We start from the raw sequence: 20,897 nt of genomic DNA, 5'->3' as shown, positions 1-20,897 counted from the left end.
CAGGAGGCTGGCTGCTCCTTCCTCCTGTCACAGAGCGGGTCAGCCGGGCCAGCATCTTCTCTCCTATTTCCTCTGCTGTGTAACGCTCCTCCAGTTCCGTGTTCCTCCCCGCCTTCTGCACCATCCCCGCCTGTGTCCTCCGGGAGAGGTTTCTATATCCCTGAGGACCAAGACACCAGCTCGAGGTCTGAACTCACACCTCAGCTAACTGAAAAACTTCAGACAAACAAGAAATAACCCCTGTCCTTTGATCCAGGTATTCTCCTTCCAGATATCTATCTTAAGGACATGAAGATAGACCCAAATATGTTTATTACAGGGATTTTCATAACGGCAAGAAAAGGGGAAGGGCACATTTTAGGAACCCAGTGGGGCTTGGGATTATGTGTATATGTGTACAATGAAATATTATGAGGCCATTCAGTTTCTACAGATATTTCTACGACATGGGCAAATACAGACTATGTGGAATATTTGAAAAGCAGGGTGCAAAACTATTTACCCGATGATCCAGTGCATGGAGAAGATATATTGGGTTGGCCAGAAAGTTCAAGTGTTTGAATACATGGAAAAACACAAATGAACCTTTTGGCCCCTGGTGTATGGTACTGTTTTATTTATGTATATTAATTTTAAAAGGCCAAAGAAAACATGCAGTTACCAGTACTTACCTCTGACGAAAGGCAAGATTAAAAGTTACATTAATTTCTTTCTTCTACTGTTGTTACTGCTATTAAAAAAATCATGTAAAAATAAGTTAAATGTGAGAAAAAATTACTAGAAAATTGGAGAAGTTAGAGCACTGACTGTTGAGGATCTTAAGGAGTTACATGTTTGGGTGTGATGATACTCTTGTGGCTTTGCTTTTTTTAAAGGGGCCTTAACTTTTAGAGATGCTTAGTGAAGTGGAGAAGGAAATGGCAACGCACTCCAGTGTTCTTGCCTAGAGAATCCCAGGGACGGGGGAGCCTGGTGGGCTGCCGTCTGTGGGGTCGCACAGAGTCGGACACGACTGAAGCGACTCAGCAGCAGTGAAGTGGTTTGGGCTTCCTTCCCTGGTGGCTCAGTTCGTAAAGAATCCGTCTGCAATGCAGGAGACCTGGGTTTGATCCCTGGGTCAGGAAGATCTCTGGAGAAGGAAATGCCACCCACTCCAGTGTTCTTGCCTGGAGACTCCCATGGACAGAGGAGCCTGGCGGGCTACAGTCCATGGGGTCGCATGAGTTGAACATGGCTGAGTGACTAAAGCACACCGCTGAAGTGCTTGGGTAAAAGTAGCAGATGTTTACAGATAAGATCTGGGATTTCCTTCATAATAAGCCAGTGGAGTGGGTGGGAGGAGAGAGGAAACAAGATTGGCCAGAGGAGTCGTTAATTGTTTGAGGTACGTGAAGGGTGTAATTATATTATTTCCTCTACTTTTGTATATGCTTTTATTTTCCATCATAAAAGGTTGGAAATTAGAGACTACTGGCTAACTGAAAAATCAAAGGCATGAAGACCTGTCCCCAGCGTGAGAGACCAGGCTTAGGGTCCCCCAGCATCTGCTTGTCAACAGCTTCACCCCTGGGGCACTTGGGTTAAAGAAGGCCTTTTGGGGAAGTCCCATTTCTGAATCCTAGCTTGCTCACTCCCTCACAGTGCGATCCTGGGCAGGGACCTCTCTGAGCAGGGGTTCCCTCCTGTGAAGAGTGGATCCATCATAGGTGCTCCTCAGGGCTGGGGGAGAGGAGAGGGGGACAGTTCCCGCCCCCCTCCCCCACCTCACTCGCCCTGACTGCTCAGGGGTGCGGGGGAGTGGACCCTGGGAGGGACACCCAAGTGTCCACTAAGTGAAGGGACAAAGAAAGTGTGGCCACCTTTACAGGGAGGCTCTAAACAGCTCTTTAAACTTTTTGGATTATGGACCTTATTAGGAAAAAAAAATGTTTTTTTTTTTGTAATTGTTTTGGCCACTCCACACGGCATGTGGGATCTTAGTTCCCTGACCAGGGATTGAACCCTTGCCACTTGAGTAAGAAGCTCAGATTCTTAACCACTGGACTGCCAGAGAAGTCCTGCCTCTAAATTTTTAAAATTTCTATTTCCGTTCAAACACTGTACACATGTATGTTTTACTAATACAAATATTATAAAACAAAGGAAAAAATTTTTAAAGAAGTAAAAATAGAATAACCGCTCTTTTAAAATGTTTTGCTAATAGTTATCACTTCCTATCATCTCTAGCAAATACTTTATATATTTTCTCAAGGCACAAAATACCCTTGTGCTGGGGTCCCTCAATAGTGACAGTGGCTGTATGTCTATGTTTCACATAGTTTTCTTTGTTGTGAATTATTTTGGCCAGTCACTCAGCCCTGACTCCATCCTTACTGATTTCCCCCCAATGCTGGTTGGGGCGGCTGGTGGCAAGAGGGCCTTTGTAGGGGCCTCTGTCTTCACCCCAGGATTTCCTTGGTAAGCAGCTCTCTATCTTGCGAGCTTTGCTCCAGTTATGTTTTTCACATCATGTGTAAATCCCTGTCTGCACTTGCTCTCGATTTGCTAGAATATGAGTGAGTGAGTGAGTGAGTGAGTGTGTGAGTGAGAGTGTGCAGGAGCCCCGGAGCCCCTTGGTCAACCGTGATGGCTGGTGACCTGCTGGCTTGCAGACCTAGTCTGGACCCACCCATGGTCAGTCTGTGTAGTAACAAAAGCTAAAGTTGCTTATATATCTTGGATTAAAAATCCATGGAAACAGTGTCGGGGATAGGTACCGCCTTGGGAGATCCTGTCCTGACAAGCCATGTCTGCGTTGCTGTCTTTTTTTAATCTTTCTTTATTTGGCTGCGTTGGGGTGTTAGTTGTGGCACGTGGAATCTTCTCTGTGTCATGCGGGGTCTTCCGTTGTGGCTCACAGACTCTCTAGTTGTGCTTGGGCTTAGTGGCCCTGCAGGTTGTGGGGTCTTGGTTCCCGGCTCAGGGATCGAGCCCCAGTCCCCTGCATTGGAAGGTGGATTCTTAACCACTGGGCCACCGGGGAGGTCCCTGGGTTGTTGTCTTGCTCAGGGTGGCTGGGCTGGCTGGTTTCCTGGTCAGTCTGTGAACCCCTTTTACCTGTGCACTCCTGTGCAAGTGAGCGCCCGTGTCTCCGTTTCCATTTCTCTTTTCCATGAGGCTGTCCCCATATCACTTTCTTTTTTTTTTTTTTCTGCTTTGCTCTGTTTAACCCTTTTTCTTGCCATCCATTTTCATGTCTTTCCTTTTAAAAACCCACCAAAAGGCAGTATTTTCATTGGTGATATTTACTGAGTAGCTTACTTACCGAGTACCTGCTGTATATCTAGACATGGAGGAATGAGTCAGCAACCACCAAGTATAACTTCTATAGGTGAGAGTGTAAACGCGGACACATCCCGGAGAAGGCAGTTTGGAGGTTTCTGTCAAATTTGCCCTTTGACTTAGTGACTCCACATCTATAAATGTTATCTCACATGTGCCAAATGAGGGATTATCCTTGCGGGCTTGTCTGCAGTAGGAAGACACCTGGAAACAATCGTGTGTCCATCAGCAGAAGCTTTATCCTGGCCCCTACCAGCGGATTTCTCCACGGGGCAGTTGAGGAGGCCTGTGCTACAGTGACGTCACCGAGTGCAACATGCCAGGTGCAGAAAGGTGTGCCTTATATTTTCAGGTAAAAATAGAAGTAGTGGATTTTATCACTGAAACTGTCAGAAAAGTGGGAAATGATTGAGAATTAAAAGAGTCGCCCTCATCCTGCCACTGTGGTTTTTGTTGGGTTTTCTTCCAGTGAGTCAGCAGCGAACTAGATTGCTTCTCCCCTTCAAAACGAGATAGACTTCTTTTCTTTTCTGATTATAAATGGAAACATTAAAAAGTAACACAGGCTGACGTTAAACTCCTTTTAAAATTCGACCCCATGAGCTGTAGCCTCTGTCCGTGGAATTCTCCAGGCAAGAATACTGACTCGAGTGGGTTGCCATTCCTTTCTCCAGGGAATCCTCCAGACCTAGGGATCAAACTAGGGTGTCCTGCATTGCAGGCAGATTCTTTACCATCTTACCCTTAAAAATGCATTAAGCCAAAGCAAAAGAAACCACTGTCGCTCTTGCTGCCCTGTTTTGGAGCTATCCGCTTTACACAAATGTAAATAAATAAATCTGTGTCTACATTAGCCTTTATAGTGGCTGGCGTACTGTGTCATAAACCACACTGGGTAGGACCCTCCTGGGCGCACCTTGCTCATGGCCTGGGCACTTCTTTTGTGTTAAGGTCTTAGGAGTGAAAGAAAACTGGCTAGGCCAAGGTCTTACATGTTTTACGTCTTGATGCATGCTGTCAGATCATGATGGAAAAATTTCATTGTTCTTTCCAATAGCGCTCTCTTTTAGTCACCATGGCCTCATATTTTAATTTATTAAAATGATTCTAATGAATTAAGGACCTCCTCGGTGTTCTTTTCATTAAAAAACTAAAAAGTTTTTTCACTGTTTTTTTTTAATATATTAAAAGTTTTATTTATTTAATTTTAGTTTTGGCTGCCCTGGGTCTTTGTTGCTGTGAGTGGGCTTTCTCTAGTTGCAGCAAGTGGGGGAATACGCTAATTGCAGTGCTGGGGCTTTTCTTTGTTGTGGCTTCTTGTGTTGCGGAGCACAGGCTCTAGGCACGAGAGCTTTAGTAGTTGCACCCCTCGAGCTTGGTAGTTGCAGCTTGGGGGGCCTGAAGCAGGCAGGTTTCAGTACTTGTGACACAGGGGCTTCGTTGCTCTATGGCACGTGGCTCTTCTGGGACCAGGGATTGAACCCGTGTCTCCTACATTAGCAGGTGGAGTCTTACCCACTGAGCCACCGGGAAAGCCCCTCTGTTCTTTTAAATTGCTCATTGATTAAACAGTTCCCTCCCGGCCCATCCCAGTCAGGCCTTCCCTGCTGTAGGTGCTCTGCGGTATTCTTTCTGCATGTAACTCTCCCACCCTCTGGAATCGATGGCACTGGGGTTGGGAGGGCTGTGCTTTGCCTCTCTGGTCCCTCTCCTGCCCAGCCCTGCCTTCCTGCTGGGCTGGGCCGAGGCTCCTCCTGCTGGCTGAGGTCAGCACTATTAATAGTCAGCTTAATCCTGCCCTGGCCGGATGGAGGGGGGCAGAGGAGGGGGATTCCCAGGAAATGGGGGTGCCCCCTGTCTGCAGGTGCCGACCTCTGGCCCAGGGCTCTATCTTCTGGCAGCCTGGCCAGCTCCTCTCCTGGTGGGGGTTGCTGAGAGTTCAGGGCCAGCCCTGGAACCTGGGTTGGCAGGAGATGGGACCTGCGGGAGGCCAGAAAGAGATGCCGAGGACACCATTTTGGGTTGTGGGATGCCCGCGTCTGACCTGGGGCCCCTGGATCTTTCCATGAGCAAAGGCGGCTAGAGCAGGTGAGTAGGGCCTCTTGGAGCTCTTGTGGACTTTGAAATCCAGCACCTAGTAACGTGTGTTTTTCTTATGGTCTTTGAGAGACTATAAAGGTTTTTTATGGAGAAGAGGACACAGGCGGTTGCTAAAATGGGAGTTGTGGCGGGTTGAGGAATGGGCTTTCCGGTGCCCCTGGAGACCTCCCTGTGTGTTTCTAGCAAAGGCTTTGGAGTGTCTGCTGTGTGCTGGCATTGGGTGAGGGGTGGTGGGAGGATGCTTGAAGAGGAGTGAGTTACCGTGCCGTGCCGAGCTGCATCCTAACCTGGCTGGATGCCAGGCGGCTGATGAGACAAGCCCTGCAAGTACTGAAAGGAAGACCTGGGGCGCGGCGGGGGCAGTGAGTGTTCACAGGGCACCCAGGGCTGAGCCTGGGCAGGTGGAAGGGTGGAGAGGTGGGGGAGGGTTGCTGAGGAACTCGGGCAGGTTCTGGGTCCTCCCTCTTCTTGCCTCCTCTTCCCCGTGGGAGAGGGCAGTGAAAGAAGCCCAGGCTTGCTTGGGCTACTTGGCAGTCTGTACCTGCCAGTCGCGCCAGGGTTTCTCGAGGTCTCACATGCAGGTTTCTAACCTGGGCCAAGGCTGACCAGGGTGGAGCAGGCAAGCTTGCAGCCAGATATGGCCCAGAGGTGCCCTGGGGACAGCAGCTTCAAGGTGCCTCCGGCCACACAGGAGTTTCCCCGTCCTCTCAGTGCTTGAGTGTAGAAGACATGGGAAGCCCTAAGCTCCAAGAAGCAACGTTGAGAATGTTTGTAAGAGTTTCTTTCTTATGTGTTTCTTCCTGATTGTACTATTGACTATGGAAATGTTAGAATTTCTATTTAGGAAAGTATAAAAAAGAAAACAGAAGCCATACTGAATCCTCCTAGACTGGTTAAACTGTTTGAATTGCAATTGTCTTTTTTCTTTTTTTCCAATTGGAAACACTCAAACATCAGTAATTTCATATGGCTCAGCCAAACGTAATCTTTTTGCTACATTTTTTCGGGGGGGGGGGGTGCTGGGGCTGGTAATTAGGACTTTGGAAAATGTGGGATTGTCAGTTTTTGGAGTAGACACATTATGTCAGTTTACATGTTTCATTTCTCATTCCTGCTGCTGCTAAGTTGCTTCAGTCGTGTCCAACTCTGTGCAACCGCATAGACGGCAGCCCACCAGGCTGCCCCATCCCCGGGATTCTCTAGGCAAGCACACTGGAGTGGGTTACCATTTCCTTTTCCAATGCATGAAAGTGAAAAGTGAAAGTGAAGATGCTCAGTCGTGTCCGACTCTTCATGACCCCATGGACTGCAGCCCACCAGGCTCCTCCGCCCATGGGATTTTCCAGGCAAGACCATCCCCCAAAACCCAGTTATCCAGTTGAATGGACATTCATAATCAAATGAGATGACTCCTTAAAATAAAATTCTACATTAGATTTAATAAATATCATACAATGAGAGTCACAAGTCTGAGTCCGGAATTGATCCTCTTATTCTAAATGGTAAATCAGCTAACAGTAATTCCTGAATTATAGAAGCTTCTTTTTTTTAAAAAATATATATATTCTATTGATTTCATTTGGTTGCACTGGGTCTCAGTTACAGCACATGGGATCTGGTTCCCTGATCAGGGATCGAATCTGGGCCCCCTCCATTGGGAGCACAGAGTCCTAGCCTACTGGGCCCCCTGGGAGATCCAGAAAGCTTCTTGATGACTAAAACTCAGAAGGACTCTTTGCCCAGACTCTGTCCCTCTCCCCCTCCACCGTTGGTTCCTAAGGCACAACCACGTGAACTGTGTCATCCATTCCACGCGTGTTCATTGCACACCTGTTATGTGCCGCTCGCTGTTCTGAGTTCTGGGAACACAGACGAAAGCCTCTGCTATGATGGAGCTCTCAATCTAGTGGGAGAAGATGGGCCATGAAACGATAATTGCAATGAACAAGCACTTCCTATTGTTTATTCTAGGTGATAAAGACCCCGGTTGTGGGGCTGGAGGAAGGGTTGCAGTACTCAGTGAGGCCCTCTGCACTCAGGGAGGCCTGAAGCAGGGCTGAGCTGGGCAGGTGTTGGGGGAGGAGCAGGTCAGGCGGAGGGAGCGGCCTCAGGTGCTTGAGGAAGAGCCGGGGGCTGAGAGTCACCTGCGCTGGAGAGGAGGGCGGCGTGAAGGGCTTTGGGGCCCAGGCCTCTGTGGGGAGTGTGGCATCTCTGTGGAGTGAGAGAGCCACTGGAGGGTTTGGGGTGCAGCAGGGCCCCCCTTGCTGCTGTGTGGAGAGTAGACTCAGGTCCAGGGTGAAGACTTGGGATCTCGCTCTTTGGGTGAGAGGAGATGCCCGTGGCTCAGCATCCTCAAGACGGTAAAGAATCTGCCTGCCATGCGGGAGACCTGGTTCCATATCTGGTTGAGAAGATGCCCTGGAGGAGGGCATGGCTACCCGCTCCAGTATTCTTGGGCTTCCCTGGTGGCTCAGGTGGTAAAGAATCTGCCTTCCATGCGGGAGACCTGGTTCCATATCTGGTTGGGAAGATGCCCTGGAGGAGGGAATGGCTACCCGGTCCAGTATTCTTGGGCTTCCCTGGTGGCTCAGGTGGTAAAGAATCCGCCTGCAATGCGGGAGACCAGGTTCCATCCCTGGGTCGGAAAGATGCCCTGGAGGAGGGCATGGCAACCCACTCCAGTATTCTTGGGCTTCCCTGATGGCTCAGATGGTAAAGAATCCGCCTGCAATGCAGGAGACCAGGTTCCATCCCTGGGTCGGAAAGATGCCCTGGAGGAGGGCATGGCAACCCACTCGAGTATTCTTGGGCTTCCCTGGTGGCTCAGGTGGTAAAGAATCTGCCTGCGATGCGGGAGACCAGGTTCCATCCCTGGGTCGGAAAGATGCCCTGGAGGAGGGCATGGCAACCCACTCCAGTATTCTTGGTTGGAGAATCCCATGGTCGGAGGAGCCTGGCGGGCTGCAGTCCATGGGGTCGCAGAGAGTCGGACATAACTCAGCGACTAAACAGCAGCAGCATGTGACAGTAGCAGTGGAGGCTCCCAGAAGCGGTTGGATTCTGGGTGTCCGTTGCAGGCAGAGCTGATGGGATCCGCTAACTGGCTGGATGCAGAAGGGTAGAGAAGTAGTGGAAGCAGTTTATGCCCCCAGGCCCCCATCCACTTCCACAGGTCTGGGGCAGGAGGTTGACCGAGTCAAGGTCAAGATATTGGGTTAGCCAAAAAGTTGATTCAGGTTTTTTTCTATAACGTCTTACAGGAAAACCCCAATATTAGACATCCATGTGGAGCTAGCTGTCAGCCAGCAGCTGGATGTGAGTCTAGAGGGCACAGGAGAGGGCTGCAAACAGTTGTTGGAGATGCCTTGATGTATAGTTTGTATTTAAAGTCTTGAGGCAATGGCCAGGTGCAAGGACTGAGCCCCAGGACTCTTCTCAGGAAGGAGAAGCAGCCCTGGGGTCAGAGGAGCACCAGGAGAGCTGTGCCTGGAAGCCGAGGGCAGGGAGGGTTTCCAGGAGGAGGGAGAGAGTTGCTCAGAAACTGCAGCCAGGGCCGGTCTCCTGGGAATGAGATGCCACCATCGGAGGTCATTGGTGACCTGGGCAAGGGAGGTTTTCTGGCCAGGGGAGGAGAAGGTTCTGCTAGAAGAATGGCCTCTCTGGAGACACATAAGTTAGGAAAAAGGCAAACACAGCCCAGGGTCCATACTCGGGTCAGCAGAGGCTTACCTCTGTGTCAGGGCCCCAACTGGCCAGCCACAGTTGGCGCCAGGGCTCCATGCTCTCAGCCTACAGGGCAGGGCTGGCTGAGGGAGGTGCCCCAGGTCCACTCACCTACAGGGTACCTACCTGGCTGGAAAGTACTGCCATTAGAGGGCGCCCACACCCAGCAGTGGAGTCCACAAACATAGGTGCCCCAAAGAGGAGGCGAGAGGGCTGAGCGGGAACTGAGGAATCTACTCGTTTCATCCACAGGAGGGGCATTTTGGTCCTTCAGAGAAGCTACCTACCTTTCCCAGTGAGGCCCAGGGTGACCAGTGACCATTTGTGCTGCAGGGCTAGTTCTGAGCCTGTGGGTTAATTAGAGGGTTCAGCCATTGTTCAGTCATAAGTCATGTCCGACTCTCCGGGACCCCATGGACTGCAGCACCCTGTCCTTCACTGTCTCCCAGAGTTTGCTGAAACTCATGTCCATCGAGTCAGTGATGTCATCCAACCATCTCATCCTTTGTCTCCCCCTATTCCTCTTTTCCTCAATCTTTCCCAGCATCAGAGTCTTTGCCAATGAGTCAGCTCTTCCCATCAGGTGGCCAAAGGATTGGAGCTTCAGCATCAGTCCTTCCAAAGAATATTCAGGACTGATCTCCTTTAGGATGGACTGGCTGGATCTCCTTGCAGTCCAAGGGACTCTCAAGAGTCTTCTCCACCACCACAGTTCAAAAGCATCAGTTCTTCAGCACTCAGCCTCTTTATGGTCCAACTCTCACATCCATACACGACTACTAGAAAAGCCATAGCTTTGACTGTATGGACCTTTGTCAGCAAAGTGATGTCTCTGGTTTTTAATATGCTGTCTAGGTTTGTCATAGCTTTTCTTCCAGGGAGCAAGCGTCTTTTAATTTCATGGCTGCAGTTATCGTCAGTCGGAGGGGAGGAACTGTCCTTTCTCTCTAGGGGCTCTGACTTCTAGGCTGTGAGCAGGGACCCCCTAAGGGGGGTCCGACACGCACCTGCTCCCGAGGCTCAGTCTGTGGTAGGGGCTAGGCGTGGAGGGCCCTTGTCTACCCTCTTTCACCACTTTCCCTTTGTTCCCTTTAATTTGTTTCTCCCCTTCATTTTTTTTCTCAATTAAAAAAAAAAAGCTGTAGAAGTGAAACATGCCCAGCAAGTAGAGCGATATAGAAGGGTTCTTGGGCCCTCCCTCAAACTCCAGATACCCCAGAGGTGACCGTCATCACCGCCTCCCGACAGTGGCAGGGCGGTTTAGCACCCCCACCCCGCATGACTGCAGGCGGCGCCATGCATTCTGTCGCCGTGAAGTCTCTCCAGGGCTTCATTCCATGCTTGGTCCATCCTGCTCTGCCACATCCTCCCGGAGCGGCAGTGGCCCCTGCTCCACTGCCTTTTTAAAAAATAAATTAATTTTTAAATTTTAATTGGAGGCTGATTAATTTACAATATTGTGGTGGTTTTTGCCATACATTCACATGAATCAGCCATTGGTGTACACGTGTTCCCCATCCTGACCCTCCCTCTCACCTCCCTCCCCATCCATTGCCCTTAAGGTTTGAGATTGTTGAATGTTCTGATGAACCCTTTTGCTTTTTCTGCATTTTGAAAATTACATCCATAGAAAAAGTTCCTACCCCTGAAATTCCCAGATCCAAGGTTGGGGACCCTGAATTTTGAGACATACTGCCAGTTTGGCCTGCTGAAATGAGCGACCGACCTGCCCAACAGAGTTGCCTGTGAGGACCTGTGTGTCTCCCCGACACTGGGTACTGCCAGGCTTAATTAGGACGTGTCAGTCCGAAAGTGGTAAGAGCTGCCTTGCTTTAATCCTGGCTCCCCGCCCCGCCCCATGACGTAGTTTAACTGGCTGCCCCAGGCCCCTGGGGACACTGCTTCTGTCTCCAGAGGGCACTTCTGGACCGGCTGCATCCAGCAGGTGAAGAGACTGGGGGCTGGACCCTAGGCTTGAGTCCCTGACTGGCTGCTGCCTACAGAGGACCTTGGCCAAGCTCTTGCTGGCTCATCTCTCAAGACCCTTGGGAAAGCCATGGTTCTAGCCATGGTTCTGCCTGGCAAGGTGCTGAGAGTTATTTGACCATGTGCATGCGTGCTAAGTCGCTTCAGTTGTGTCCCACCCTTTGTGACTATAAACTGTAGCCTGCCAGGCTCCTCTGTCCATGGGATATCCTAGGCAAGAACACGAGTGGGTGGCCATTCCAGGGGCTTCCAGGGGATCTTGCTGCCCCAGGGACTGAAACTGGATCTCTTAACGTCTGTTGCATTGGCAGGTGGGTTCTTTACCATCAGTGCCTCCTGGGAAGGCCTTGTTTGACCACAACTGGAAATCAGTGTACCGCAGTGACTGGCACATTGTGGAAAAGTTTCATGAAAGGGGCAATACTTCCCCCGTCACATGTGGTGTCCTCTGTGATTTTTTGCTTTAATTTATAAAATGCTGGTCACAGGAAGTGGCATTTCTCTGTTCCCCCTCCAAGGCCCGTGGGAGTTGTGGGCTGGGCTTCCCAGGGACCCTGGAGACCTGAAGAACCTCCTCCAGGGACATGGTGCAGAGTCACGGCTAAGATTGGGTCATGAAGGGGAAGCTGAGCGGGAGACCTGACTTGACCTTCACGGCCCTCCGGCTCTTTCCCCCTTAGGCCTTTCCAGACCCGTGTCCCTGTGTGAGGGGCACATAGTCCCTTTGAACCCAGAGTGGGGGCCAGGCCCTGTCATTGTCACTTGCTGGGGTTCGGGACCTGCGAGAAGCATGGGACCCCAGAAGAAGGCCTGAGAAGCCTTGCCACTCCACTCAGCTTTGTGGGAGGGTCCTTCCTCCCCACCGTCTACCTCCTAGCTTTCTCTTGTTTTGGGTTCAAGGGTGGCCCTCCTCTAATTATAGTACCCTCCTGGCCTAATTATAGCCTGGGCTAATTTGTTCATGGCTTTGGGAACTGAGAGCCTTGCTTTGGGCAGGATCATGGCTCCTGGGTACACGCAGAGGAGTTTTGCCAAGGGGCACTGGCTGAAGGAATGTGGGTGGCCCTTGGGGCCCCTTGGGGAGCCCCGTGTCCACCCGGCGCACACAGGGCTCTGACGGATGCTGTCTGTGTCTGCAGGTTGTCAGGGTGGGGCTCTCCCCTTCCCAGGAGCCCCTGATACACCACACCAAGCAGGGACTTGCCATCTTCATTCTATTTAAACACATGATCCTAAATTAAAAAATACTTTTGGTTTTCTTTTCTGTAAAAGCAATATCCGTTTCCAGTAAAACTTCAGGACTCGTGACCCCAAATGTGTTAATATTTTGCTCGAGGAGTCTCAGGACTGGTCCCTCTGCTCCTCCAACTCATTACGTTTTCTCCTCAGGGAAGTCCCACCTGGCCATCGTGCAGAAGGTGAACAACGAGGGCGAAGGTGACCCCTTCTACGAGGTGCTGGGCCTGGTCACCCTGGAGGACGTCATCGAGGAGATCATCAAGTCCGAGATCCTGGACGAGTCTGATATGTACAGTGAGTTCCCTGCCCCACCTGCCTCGCTGGGACGGACCCTGCTGTCCTGGGGTGGGAAGGCTGAGTGTGAGGCCAGGGCCGTGCTTCCTCCCGGCCTTCGTGTCTCGGTCCAGACGCTGCTTGTGCTGCTTCTGGTGGAAGGAGGCCCCGCTCAGCTGGGAGCCAGCGGGTGGGCTCTAGTCTTTTCCCGAGTCCTCGCGGGACGCTGGCCTCAGTTCCAGATTTTCTCTTGCAGCTGACAACCGAAGCCGGAAACGGGTCTCTGAGAAGAACAAGCGCGACTTCTCAGCCTTCAAAGATGCTGACAATGAACTCAAGGTGAAAATTTCACCTCAGCTACTTCTGGCTGCTCATCGCTTCCTGTCCACGGGTAAGAGCAAGAGGGGGGCCCTTTAGGTAGGACCAGAATATAGCCGTGGAGGGAGACATCCTGTCTCCTCCTCCCCAGAGGGCTGTGGCAGATGAAGGGCCTGGGCAAGCTTGCCTGTCTCTGGAAGGGGGCAGGGCATTGTCCCTCCATCTGCCCCCTGACAATCCCTGGAGTTTATTTTCCAGGGATTGCTGGAGTTGCAATTAATGAGTTGCTGCTGCAAACTTCCAGGAAGCGTCCGGGTTTGTTTTGGAGGTTTTGTACTGGGAGGATGGGAGGTGGGCACCAGGATCCCCACCGAGGAGGGAGAAGAAGGCCCTTCCACATGCTGCCTCCTGGTGGGTGTACCTGCAGCCCTGCCGGCTCATCCTCTCCAAGCCCCTGGACCCTGCTCTGTTCTCATCTCTCCACCTCCCCTCTGCCTGCATCTGCTGGGTCCCACGGGACCTGACCTCCCAGTCAATCATTTTTCTCTCTTCTCACCCCTGATTCATAGCTCCCTTGGAGACCTGGGTGATTAAATGGGAGCATGCCTGCCCGCCCCATCCTCTCCCCTCACTCTTGGCTTCCTTCCCACCCTCACTTGCTGAAGCTGTGATCCTGTGATTTTTCTGCCAGGATATGGATGCTGTGGACTCTGACAGCAGCACTAGTCATGTGTACCAGGCACCTCCCACATGGCAGGCACGTGTCTCAGTGTCTTACGTCTGTTATCCCATTTCAGCAAGCAGTGACCCCATGACGTTTTAAATCCCCATTTTACAGTTGAGGAACCTGATACTCAGGTGAAGGAATGTGTCCGCGGTCATGTTCTATCAGTGCAGGAGCCGTGGTTCCAGCAGGCAGACAGCTTCATGTTTGCTGAGGCCGGAGCCAAGGCTGCACCCCCGGCCCGCCCCAGGGAGGCAGGGCCAGGTGATGAGGAGCTGTCCAGCGCAGGTGTGACCGGGCCCCAGGTGCCGCTTGGCCGCCTGTGAAACCCACCTCTCTCCTCCCTCAGAGGTCCCCCAGTTCAGCCCCTCTCTGATATCAGAGAAGATCCTGCTGCGGCTGCTCAAGTACCCAGACGTCATCCAGGAGCTCAAGTTTGACGAACACAACAAGTACTATGTCCGTCATTACCTGTACACTCGCAACAAGCCGGCCGACTACTTCATCCTCATCTTGCAGGTGGGCCTGCGCCCCCCGTGCCTGTGCTGCCCCCTCGCCTGCCCTCTGCCCACCCCCCATTGCCCATCCTCCTCCCAAGGGCCCCCTTGGCCTCCTCGAGGTCTCCCGGGGTCCACGCCCACTCACGCCTTGCTCCTCCCTTGTGCCTCAGGCTTTTCTCCCTGGTGGTGTTCTCAGTCTGTGACCTTGACCCTTGCTCTTTCAGGGGAAGGTGGAGGTGGAGGCCGGGAAGGAGAACATGAAGTTTGAGACGGGTGCCTTCTCCTACTATGGGACCATGGCCCTGTCCTCGGCCCCTTCTGGTGAGTCGTTGGACCTCCCCCAGCACGTCTGGAGGGGTCGGGATATGGACAGGCTGCCCCCCCGGAACCTAGGGCCGTCTACAGGCTTGTTGCCCAGGTGCCCTCAGGGAGGGGAGGCCAGTGAGGGTCCGGGCTTTGAGGAGGTAGGCTGGAGAGATGATTTGCCCATGGGGACAGGGGTCCGAGGGTGGAGGGAGGAGATGGGAAGGGGATTCTGAGCAGAGCCTGGAGGGGAGTGGAGAGTGCGTTCTGAGATGGTGAGACCAGCCTGGAGGAGACAAGGGAGCTGGTGGGTGTGTGTCAGGGAGGCCCAGGAAGTCGATGGAGTTTGCTCATGATACAAAGCAGGAGGCCGTTAGTGGCCCGTGAGTAGGGGGGCCCACGCCAGCAGGACGGGCGAGCTGGGCAGGCAGGCCGCCATCCGGTGGGGAACAGTTGAAAGAGAGGCAGGTGGAAGGAGGCTGTGTGGCCTCACTAGTGAAGACCCAGCCAGGGGCGTCGGATGGGGTAAGGAATCCGAGGCGCCCGTGGCCGGGGGCCAGGCCAGGGCCTGTTGGCCATGCAGGAAAGGGGCTGAGCCACCGCCTCTTGGTTGAGAGTCGGCTCTAATGGAATAAAGGAGCTTGGGGACAGAGAGAGGACTGGCAGCCCCTGAGAAGGCCTCTCTTGCCGCCCCAGTGCCCTCTGCTTCTCCGGTGGCTCAGGCTCCTGTCACCAGAGGGGCCTTGTGGCTGGAGTGGGTGCCCTGCAGACAAGGCCCAAGTGTCACCCAGCTTGGCATCTCGCTAGTGGTGTGATGCCTCCAAGCCTTGAGAGCAGCCGCAGTTCTGCGGGCTGGAGAGGGGAAAGTCTGTTTTGGTGCTGAGCGGCGCGTGGTAGGGGGATGGGCGCCTCCACACTATGCCTGCTGCTATCCTTTTGGGCGGCCGGGCACACATCTACCGGCCTGAGCAGGCACCTGCAGGGAGGGGGATGGGAAACAAGGCTCCAGAGCCAGATTTGGGAACAGGTGCCCCTGCCCAGGTGCCCCAGGCCTGGGGCGACGTCTCTGCCCCTCCCAGGAGGACCTCTTACCATCCAGCTTGGGGAAGCCTTCTAAAGCAGGGCACACCATCACAGGATGTTCCTCTAAGCGCTTTCTCTGCAGCGGTGCCTCAGAGCTGGGTTGGGGGCCTGGGCCCTGTCTTGACCTGGAGGCCCTTGCTTTCCACGTGCAGTGGCCGGCAGGGAGGGGAGATGACTCCTGGGGGCTCTGTGTTCACTGTGAGAACTTGGCTCACTCCGCCAGCTTCCGCCCTTCTCTGATCAGGGCTCATTTGTGGGCTCTGAGCGCCCTCCCCGGCAGAGCCGGTGCCCCCTCTCTGCTCAAGGCAGCCCGGCCCCCAGCAGGGCTGCTTCTCCACACTGTTCCTGTGGCTCTGTGTCCACCCCACCCATCACTGACCTTCTCCTCTTTTGCTCCAGTACCTTCCACCCTGGTTGGGTGTCCGCCTGGCAAGCGGAACTCCCTGCTCTCCTGGCTCTCAGGTAACAAGGCATGGCTGGAAAATGTGCACTGCCTCCTGTCGCCTGAGCCTGCACCCTGCAGCTGCGTTAGCCTCTCCCAGCAGGCACTGGGGCCGCCTGTGCCCCCTCCTCCCAGCACCCCGCCCGTTTACGTGTGTGGGCCAGCCTGACAAGTGTTGGTTCTGCTTGACCTGGGGTTCTGTGTTACTGTGTCCCTTTGCCCAGGTCCTGGAAGGGTTTCCTCGAAGGTCCTTCAGTCTTTGAGAAGACTCGTGCACACGCACATACCCCTGCAGGTGACAGGCTGGGAGTGAAAGGCTGTTCCTGGCCAGGCCAAGTGAGCCCTGCTGCTCAGGGCCACACAGACTTCAGCAGGATGACTTGTCACCTGTCAGTGTTCTTGCCTGGAAAGTCCCAAAGACCGAGGAACCTGGTGGGCTACAGTCCATAGGGTTGCAAAGAGTCGGACACGACTGAAGTGACAGGGCACACACATATGCAACTTTCTCTAAAATACACTTCCCACCTTTCCTCACAAGCTTTGCTTTTTTTATTCTGTGGCTGAAATGGTGTCCACCGGTCAGCGGGAGGCAGCCTCTGGGAGTTAGAAGTGCGGCCACTCAGACTGCCCTAGTTGAGTGGCGTCTCCACCAAGACCGGCTGAATGGTTCTGGGAGCTGACTGACCTTCTCTGAGTCTTGATTTCCTCCTGTGAAACGGGAACAAGACATGTGCCCACTTGTTAAGAATTGTTGGCCACAGTAGGCAAGAGAATTGATATAAAATGTTTAGCTAGAGCTCAATTACTACTTGTACTTTCTCTATTATAGTCAAATCAGGAAGTATTTGGGAAAAGTCCAAAGGCCCTGTGCTGTTTCTGGCCTCCTACAGGTCACACTCCTGAGTGCTGAACCGGGGTCGACGGAAACCGTGTTGGCCCAGCATCATTCAGTCCATGGGATCCCCGTATCCCACGTACACTGGGGCAGCAGAGGTCCTGCTGGCAGACCCGTGGCCTGGGCTGCTGAGCCCGGGGGTGAGGAGCACGGCGAGTGTCTCTGGGCTCCAGTTTCAGTGCAAAGCTTCAAGCAGCTCCTGGGACCCTGGCCATCCTAGAAACCTGTCACTTCAGGCCCTTGTTTCCTGTTGATGTTCATACAGTTGAGCTACTTTCCTTCCTAAATATACGAAAGCGCACCTAAAAAAAAAAACAAACGGATTCTCTTAAAAAAGTAAAAAGGTGATTTAGCAGTCACTGGTCCCATTCAGACGCAGCCAACTTTTGGCTGTGATGAGTGGCCTTTGAGCAGGAGGCTGCCTGATGAGAAGAGTGGACCGTGTCACTGGCCAGCCCCTCAGCCTCCCTCTCCTTGCCTCCACTTGCTCCTGTCTCATAGATGGCGGGGTTGACACACACATGGCTTGAATCCTAATGTCCTTACCTGATAAGGGAACCGAGACTTTTCCGTAAGCTTTCTAGTCAGAGCTGTGCAGGGTCTCACCAAGCAGAGGTGCCTTCATTTGTTACTTCCCCCTTATGCGTGTTCATGGGGGTCTGTATTCTAAATAATGGCATGATATAGACCTCTTTATGGAAAAACTTCTTCTGTGTTTAAGATTATGTCCTTAGAATATTTTTTCCAGAAATGGAATTACCAAGTCAAAATTACCTGTGGTTTTCTTTTTTTGTTACTTTTTTGGGTTTGTTTTAATAGTACCATAGCTTATTTAGAAAGTTAGAAAAGTAGGAAAAATCCTAAGAAAATTAAATATCATAATTTCATTATTCAGAAACAAAACTTTGTATTTTTTAAATTTCTAGGACCTCTGTTTTAACACACCATGTGACTAATGTATGTTGGTTTAAGTTCACTCCCTGTTTCTGGAGTGTTAATAAGCATTAATTAAAAGCATTCTGTCATCCAAATAATTAATGTTAAACAATAAGAAATATTGAACTTACAGGGTGTTACTTAAGTTTGAATGAGTGATAGATGCACATGGTCCTCTAGTGGTTGTATACCACGGGTCCCCAACCTCCGGGATCTAATGCCTGATAATCTGAGGTGGATCCGATGTAATAATAATAGAAATGAAGTGCACAATAAATGTAATGTGCTCGAATTGCCCCAAAACCATCCTTCCCTCACCTCGGTCCATGGAAAAATTGTTTTGCATGGAACTGGACCCTGGTGCCAAGAAGGCTGGGGACTGCTGCTGTATGCTACCCATCATAGAATATCCAGACTGTGTGTTCCTGGTTTTATGAATGAAATTCAGTCAGTCACCCAGACTCAGTGGTTGCTTTTTTCACTGGGCTGTTTGTTAGAATAGTTAACTGAGTCATTAGTAAGTTAGCAGGTAACTAAGCAGATCAGCTTAGTCCACTGCCTGTTTGTTTAAAACAAGCCAGCATGCCTTCACAGTTAACTTCTTGGTGCATTTCATTGTTCTCTGACTGTTCCCCCAAAATATGAGCTAATGAGGTACAATAATGTGTGTGCCCTTCCTTTTGCAAAATAAGGAGCTGGTTCCTTCCTCATTGGAAGTTGAGTCATTCCTCTTTCCTGGTTACTATCAGCTGAGTGAAGCCTGTTCTGCCCTTAGTGATGGGAAGAGCCACTGCATAGCTACCCCAGGGCTCTGCCTCCTCGGACAGAGACTGGGACCAGTCTCCAGACACCCCAGCATGGGAAGCTGGAGCTCTGGGGCCTCCAGGTTCCTGTGAGAAGAGTGTGCTGCCTCCATCCCCCTGCTAGACTGGCTGGGCTCAGCAGACACAGGCAGGACTGTTTCACACACAAGTCTCACAGAACACGCTTTTGAGCTCTTACAAGCATTGTAAGATACGAGCAGGGTTTCACGTTGGGGGTGTCTATGTGTATGGTGAGAGAGTGCAAAGAGGTTCTTCCTCTCCATATAGTTTAAAAGTGTGCAGTTCACATCCCTTGACAGAAGCGGTCATCGCGGTGCTATCTACCACACTCGGGCCACCTTTGTGTTGCCCCTGCCTCGTTAGTTGTCTGGGGAAATGAGGGCTTTTGTAGACGTAGACTTTCTGTGTCTCAGCTTTTTGCTTTCTGTTTTGTTCTCTGTTCGGGTAGACTTTTGAACACTTACTGCACAACACTTCTAAACAAACTAACTCGTTTGCTCTGATGAAGTCAGACCTTGCAGTAAGGGCTTTGTTTGCACCCGAGAACTCCTTCCCGTTTCCCGTGAGGGCACCACTGCCCAGGTGCCTGAGGGACGCGGTTGGACCAGCAGGCTGTGCGGGGCGCCAGGCTGGCCGGTGACCTCACGGTCTCTGTCCCCGTCACAGACCGCTCTCCATCGCACCCCACGGCCCTCAGCCGCTCGGCCTCCCTCAGCTACCCAGACCGCTCCGAGACGGCGAACGCCGTGCCCTTGGCAGGCAGCAGCAACCAGTTTGGCAGCTCGATCCTGGGCCAGTACATCTCTGACTTCAGCGTGCGGGCACTCGTGGACCTCCAGTACATTAAGGTGAGCCCTCTGCCTGGGGCAGCCCCACCCTCTGCCTCCGGGGCGTCTGGATCGCTCTGCCTCCAGGCCATCGGCAGCTTCTTTGATCCACGGCACCCAGCATGGATAGGCTTCCCAGGTGTAGCTAGTGGTAAAGAACCCACCTGCCAATGCAGGAAACACAAGAGACATGGGTTCGATCCCGGGGTCGGGAAGATTTCCTGGAGGAGGGCACGGCAACCCACTCCAGTATTCTTGCCTGGAGAATCCCGTGGACAGAGGAGCCTGGCTGGCTACAGTCTATGGGGTCGCAAAGAGCCAGACACGACTGAAGTGACTTAGCACACGGCACCTGCACCCAGCACGCGGGCCCGGACCTGGGATGTGTGTCCTTCCTACTCTAGCTTCTCAGTCTTTGGGGGGTGGGGGGGCGGCTTCTGATACCCTCTGCCCTGGGTCATGCCCGCTTTCCTGGACTCAGCTTCTATCCCTGCCCCCCAACCCTGCTCTCAGTGACCACCCCACGCCTGCCCACCCCCCTGCAGATCACCCGGCAACAGTACCAGAACGGGCTGCTGGCCTCACGCATGGAGAACTGCCCCCAGTTCCCCCTGGACGGGTGTGCTATCTGCACCGAGAACTCAGCTGACAAGGCCGAGCCGCCGCCGGTGGACGAGACCACGAACCTGCTGAATGAGCGCAACTCCTTGCTGCACAGGACGTCTCACGAGAGCGCCATCTGACAGGAGGGCCCGGGGTCCCCCGCCAGCCCCGCGGGGGCCTCCCCAGTGGGCCCACAAGAAGACAGGGAGCCTGTTAGGCCGGAAGGGGTACAGTTACCTTGTCTGACTGAGCAGCCGGAGGGTCCCCTGCCTGAGGGGGATCTGGTCTCTGACAGGGACCTCTGAACAGCTCGGAGGTGGCAGCTGCACAGCCCTGGACTGTGGGGTAGTATACCGGCGACCAGGAGCGCTTCTAAACTCAGCTCATTGCACCTCTTTTTAAATATCACAGGGGGAAGGGAAGACAGGGTTAAGGAACTTTATTTAAAAGCAATTTTTTTCCCACAAAAACTTTAAAAGGGGTAGGGTTTCTCACCCCAGGAAGCAATAGCCATAATGTGCTCCCAGTTGTGACCCCCTGGCTGCATCCCTGACTCAGGGAGCCACCTCTCCCTGCTCCTCTTCCACGCCCTCCAGAGATGGCACCGCTGCGGCTTCCTGGAGGAAGATTTCTTCTTGGGAGAGAAGACAGTTCTTCCCAGGAAGCAAAGAACCAAATAGCGCTGAAAAAAACTGCCTGGACACACGCTGAGGCTCACCTGTCGTCACCGAGGCCAAGGGATTTTTCTGGGAACCGTAGTCAGGGAGGTGATACTCCCAACTGTGGAGAGGAGCACGCCG

The 20,897-nt window shown here is 52.6% G+C and overlaps 1 protein-coding gene across 1 annotated transcript in view; it reads left to right on the top strand.

Moving 5' to 3' along the window:
• CNNM4 (cyclin and CBS domain divalent metal cation transport mediator 4) overlaps positions 1-20,237 on the top strand; it is a 36,843-nt gene extending 16,606 nt beyond the window's left edge. Inside the window, exons 2-7 of the mRNA XM_068971703.1 lie at positions 12,520-12,663; positions 12,899-13,033; positions 14,034-14,203; positions 14,409-14,505; positions 19,334-19,515; positions 20,040-20,237. Coding sequence (XP_068827804.1) covers positions 12,520-12,663; positions 12,899-13,033; positions 14,034-14,203; positions 14,409-14,505; positions 19,334-19,515; positions 20,040-20,237 — 926 coding nt within the window. The remainder of the gene's footprint in view (positions 1-12,519; positions 12,664-12,898; positions 13,034-14,033; positions 14,204-14,408; positions 14,506-19,333; positions 19,516-20,039) is intronic.
• The last annotated feature ends 660 nt before the right edge of the window (positions 20,238-20,897 follow it).

The sequence above is a fragment of the Capricornis sumatraensis genome, chromosome 1, assembly GCF_032405125.1.
Source record: "Capricornis sumatraensis isolate serow.1 chromosome 1, serow.2, whole genome shotgun sequence".
NCBI lineage: Eukaryota > Metazoa > Chordata > Mammalia > Artiodactyla > Bovidae > Capricornis > Capricornis sumatraensis.
Note: the sequence above shows the minus strand (reverse complement) of the source record. Positions and strands in the feature narration are given on the sequence as shown.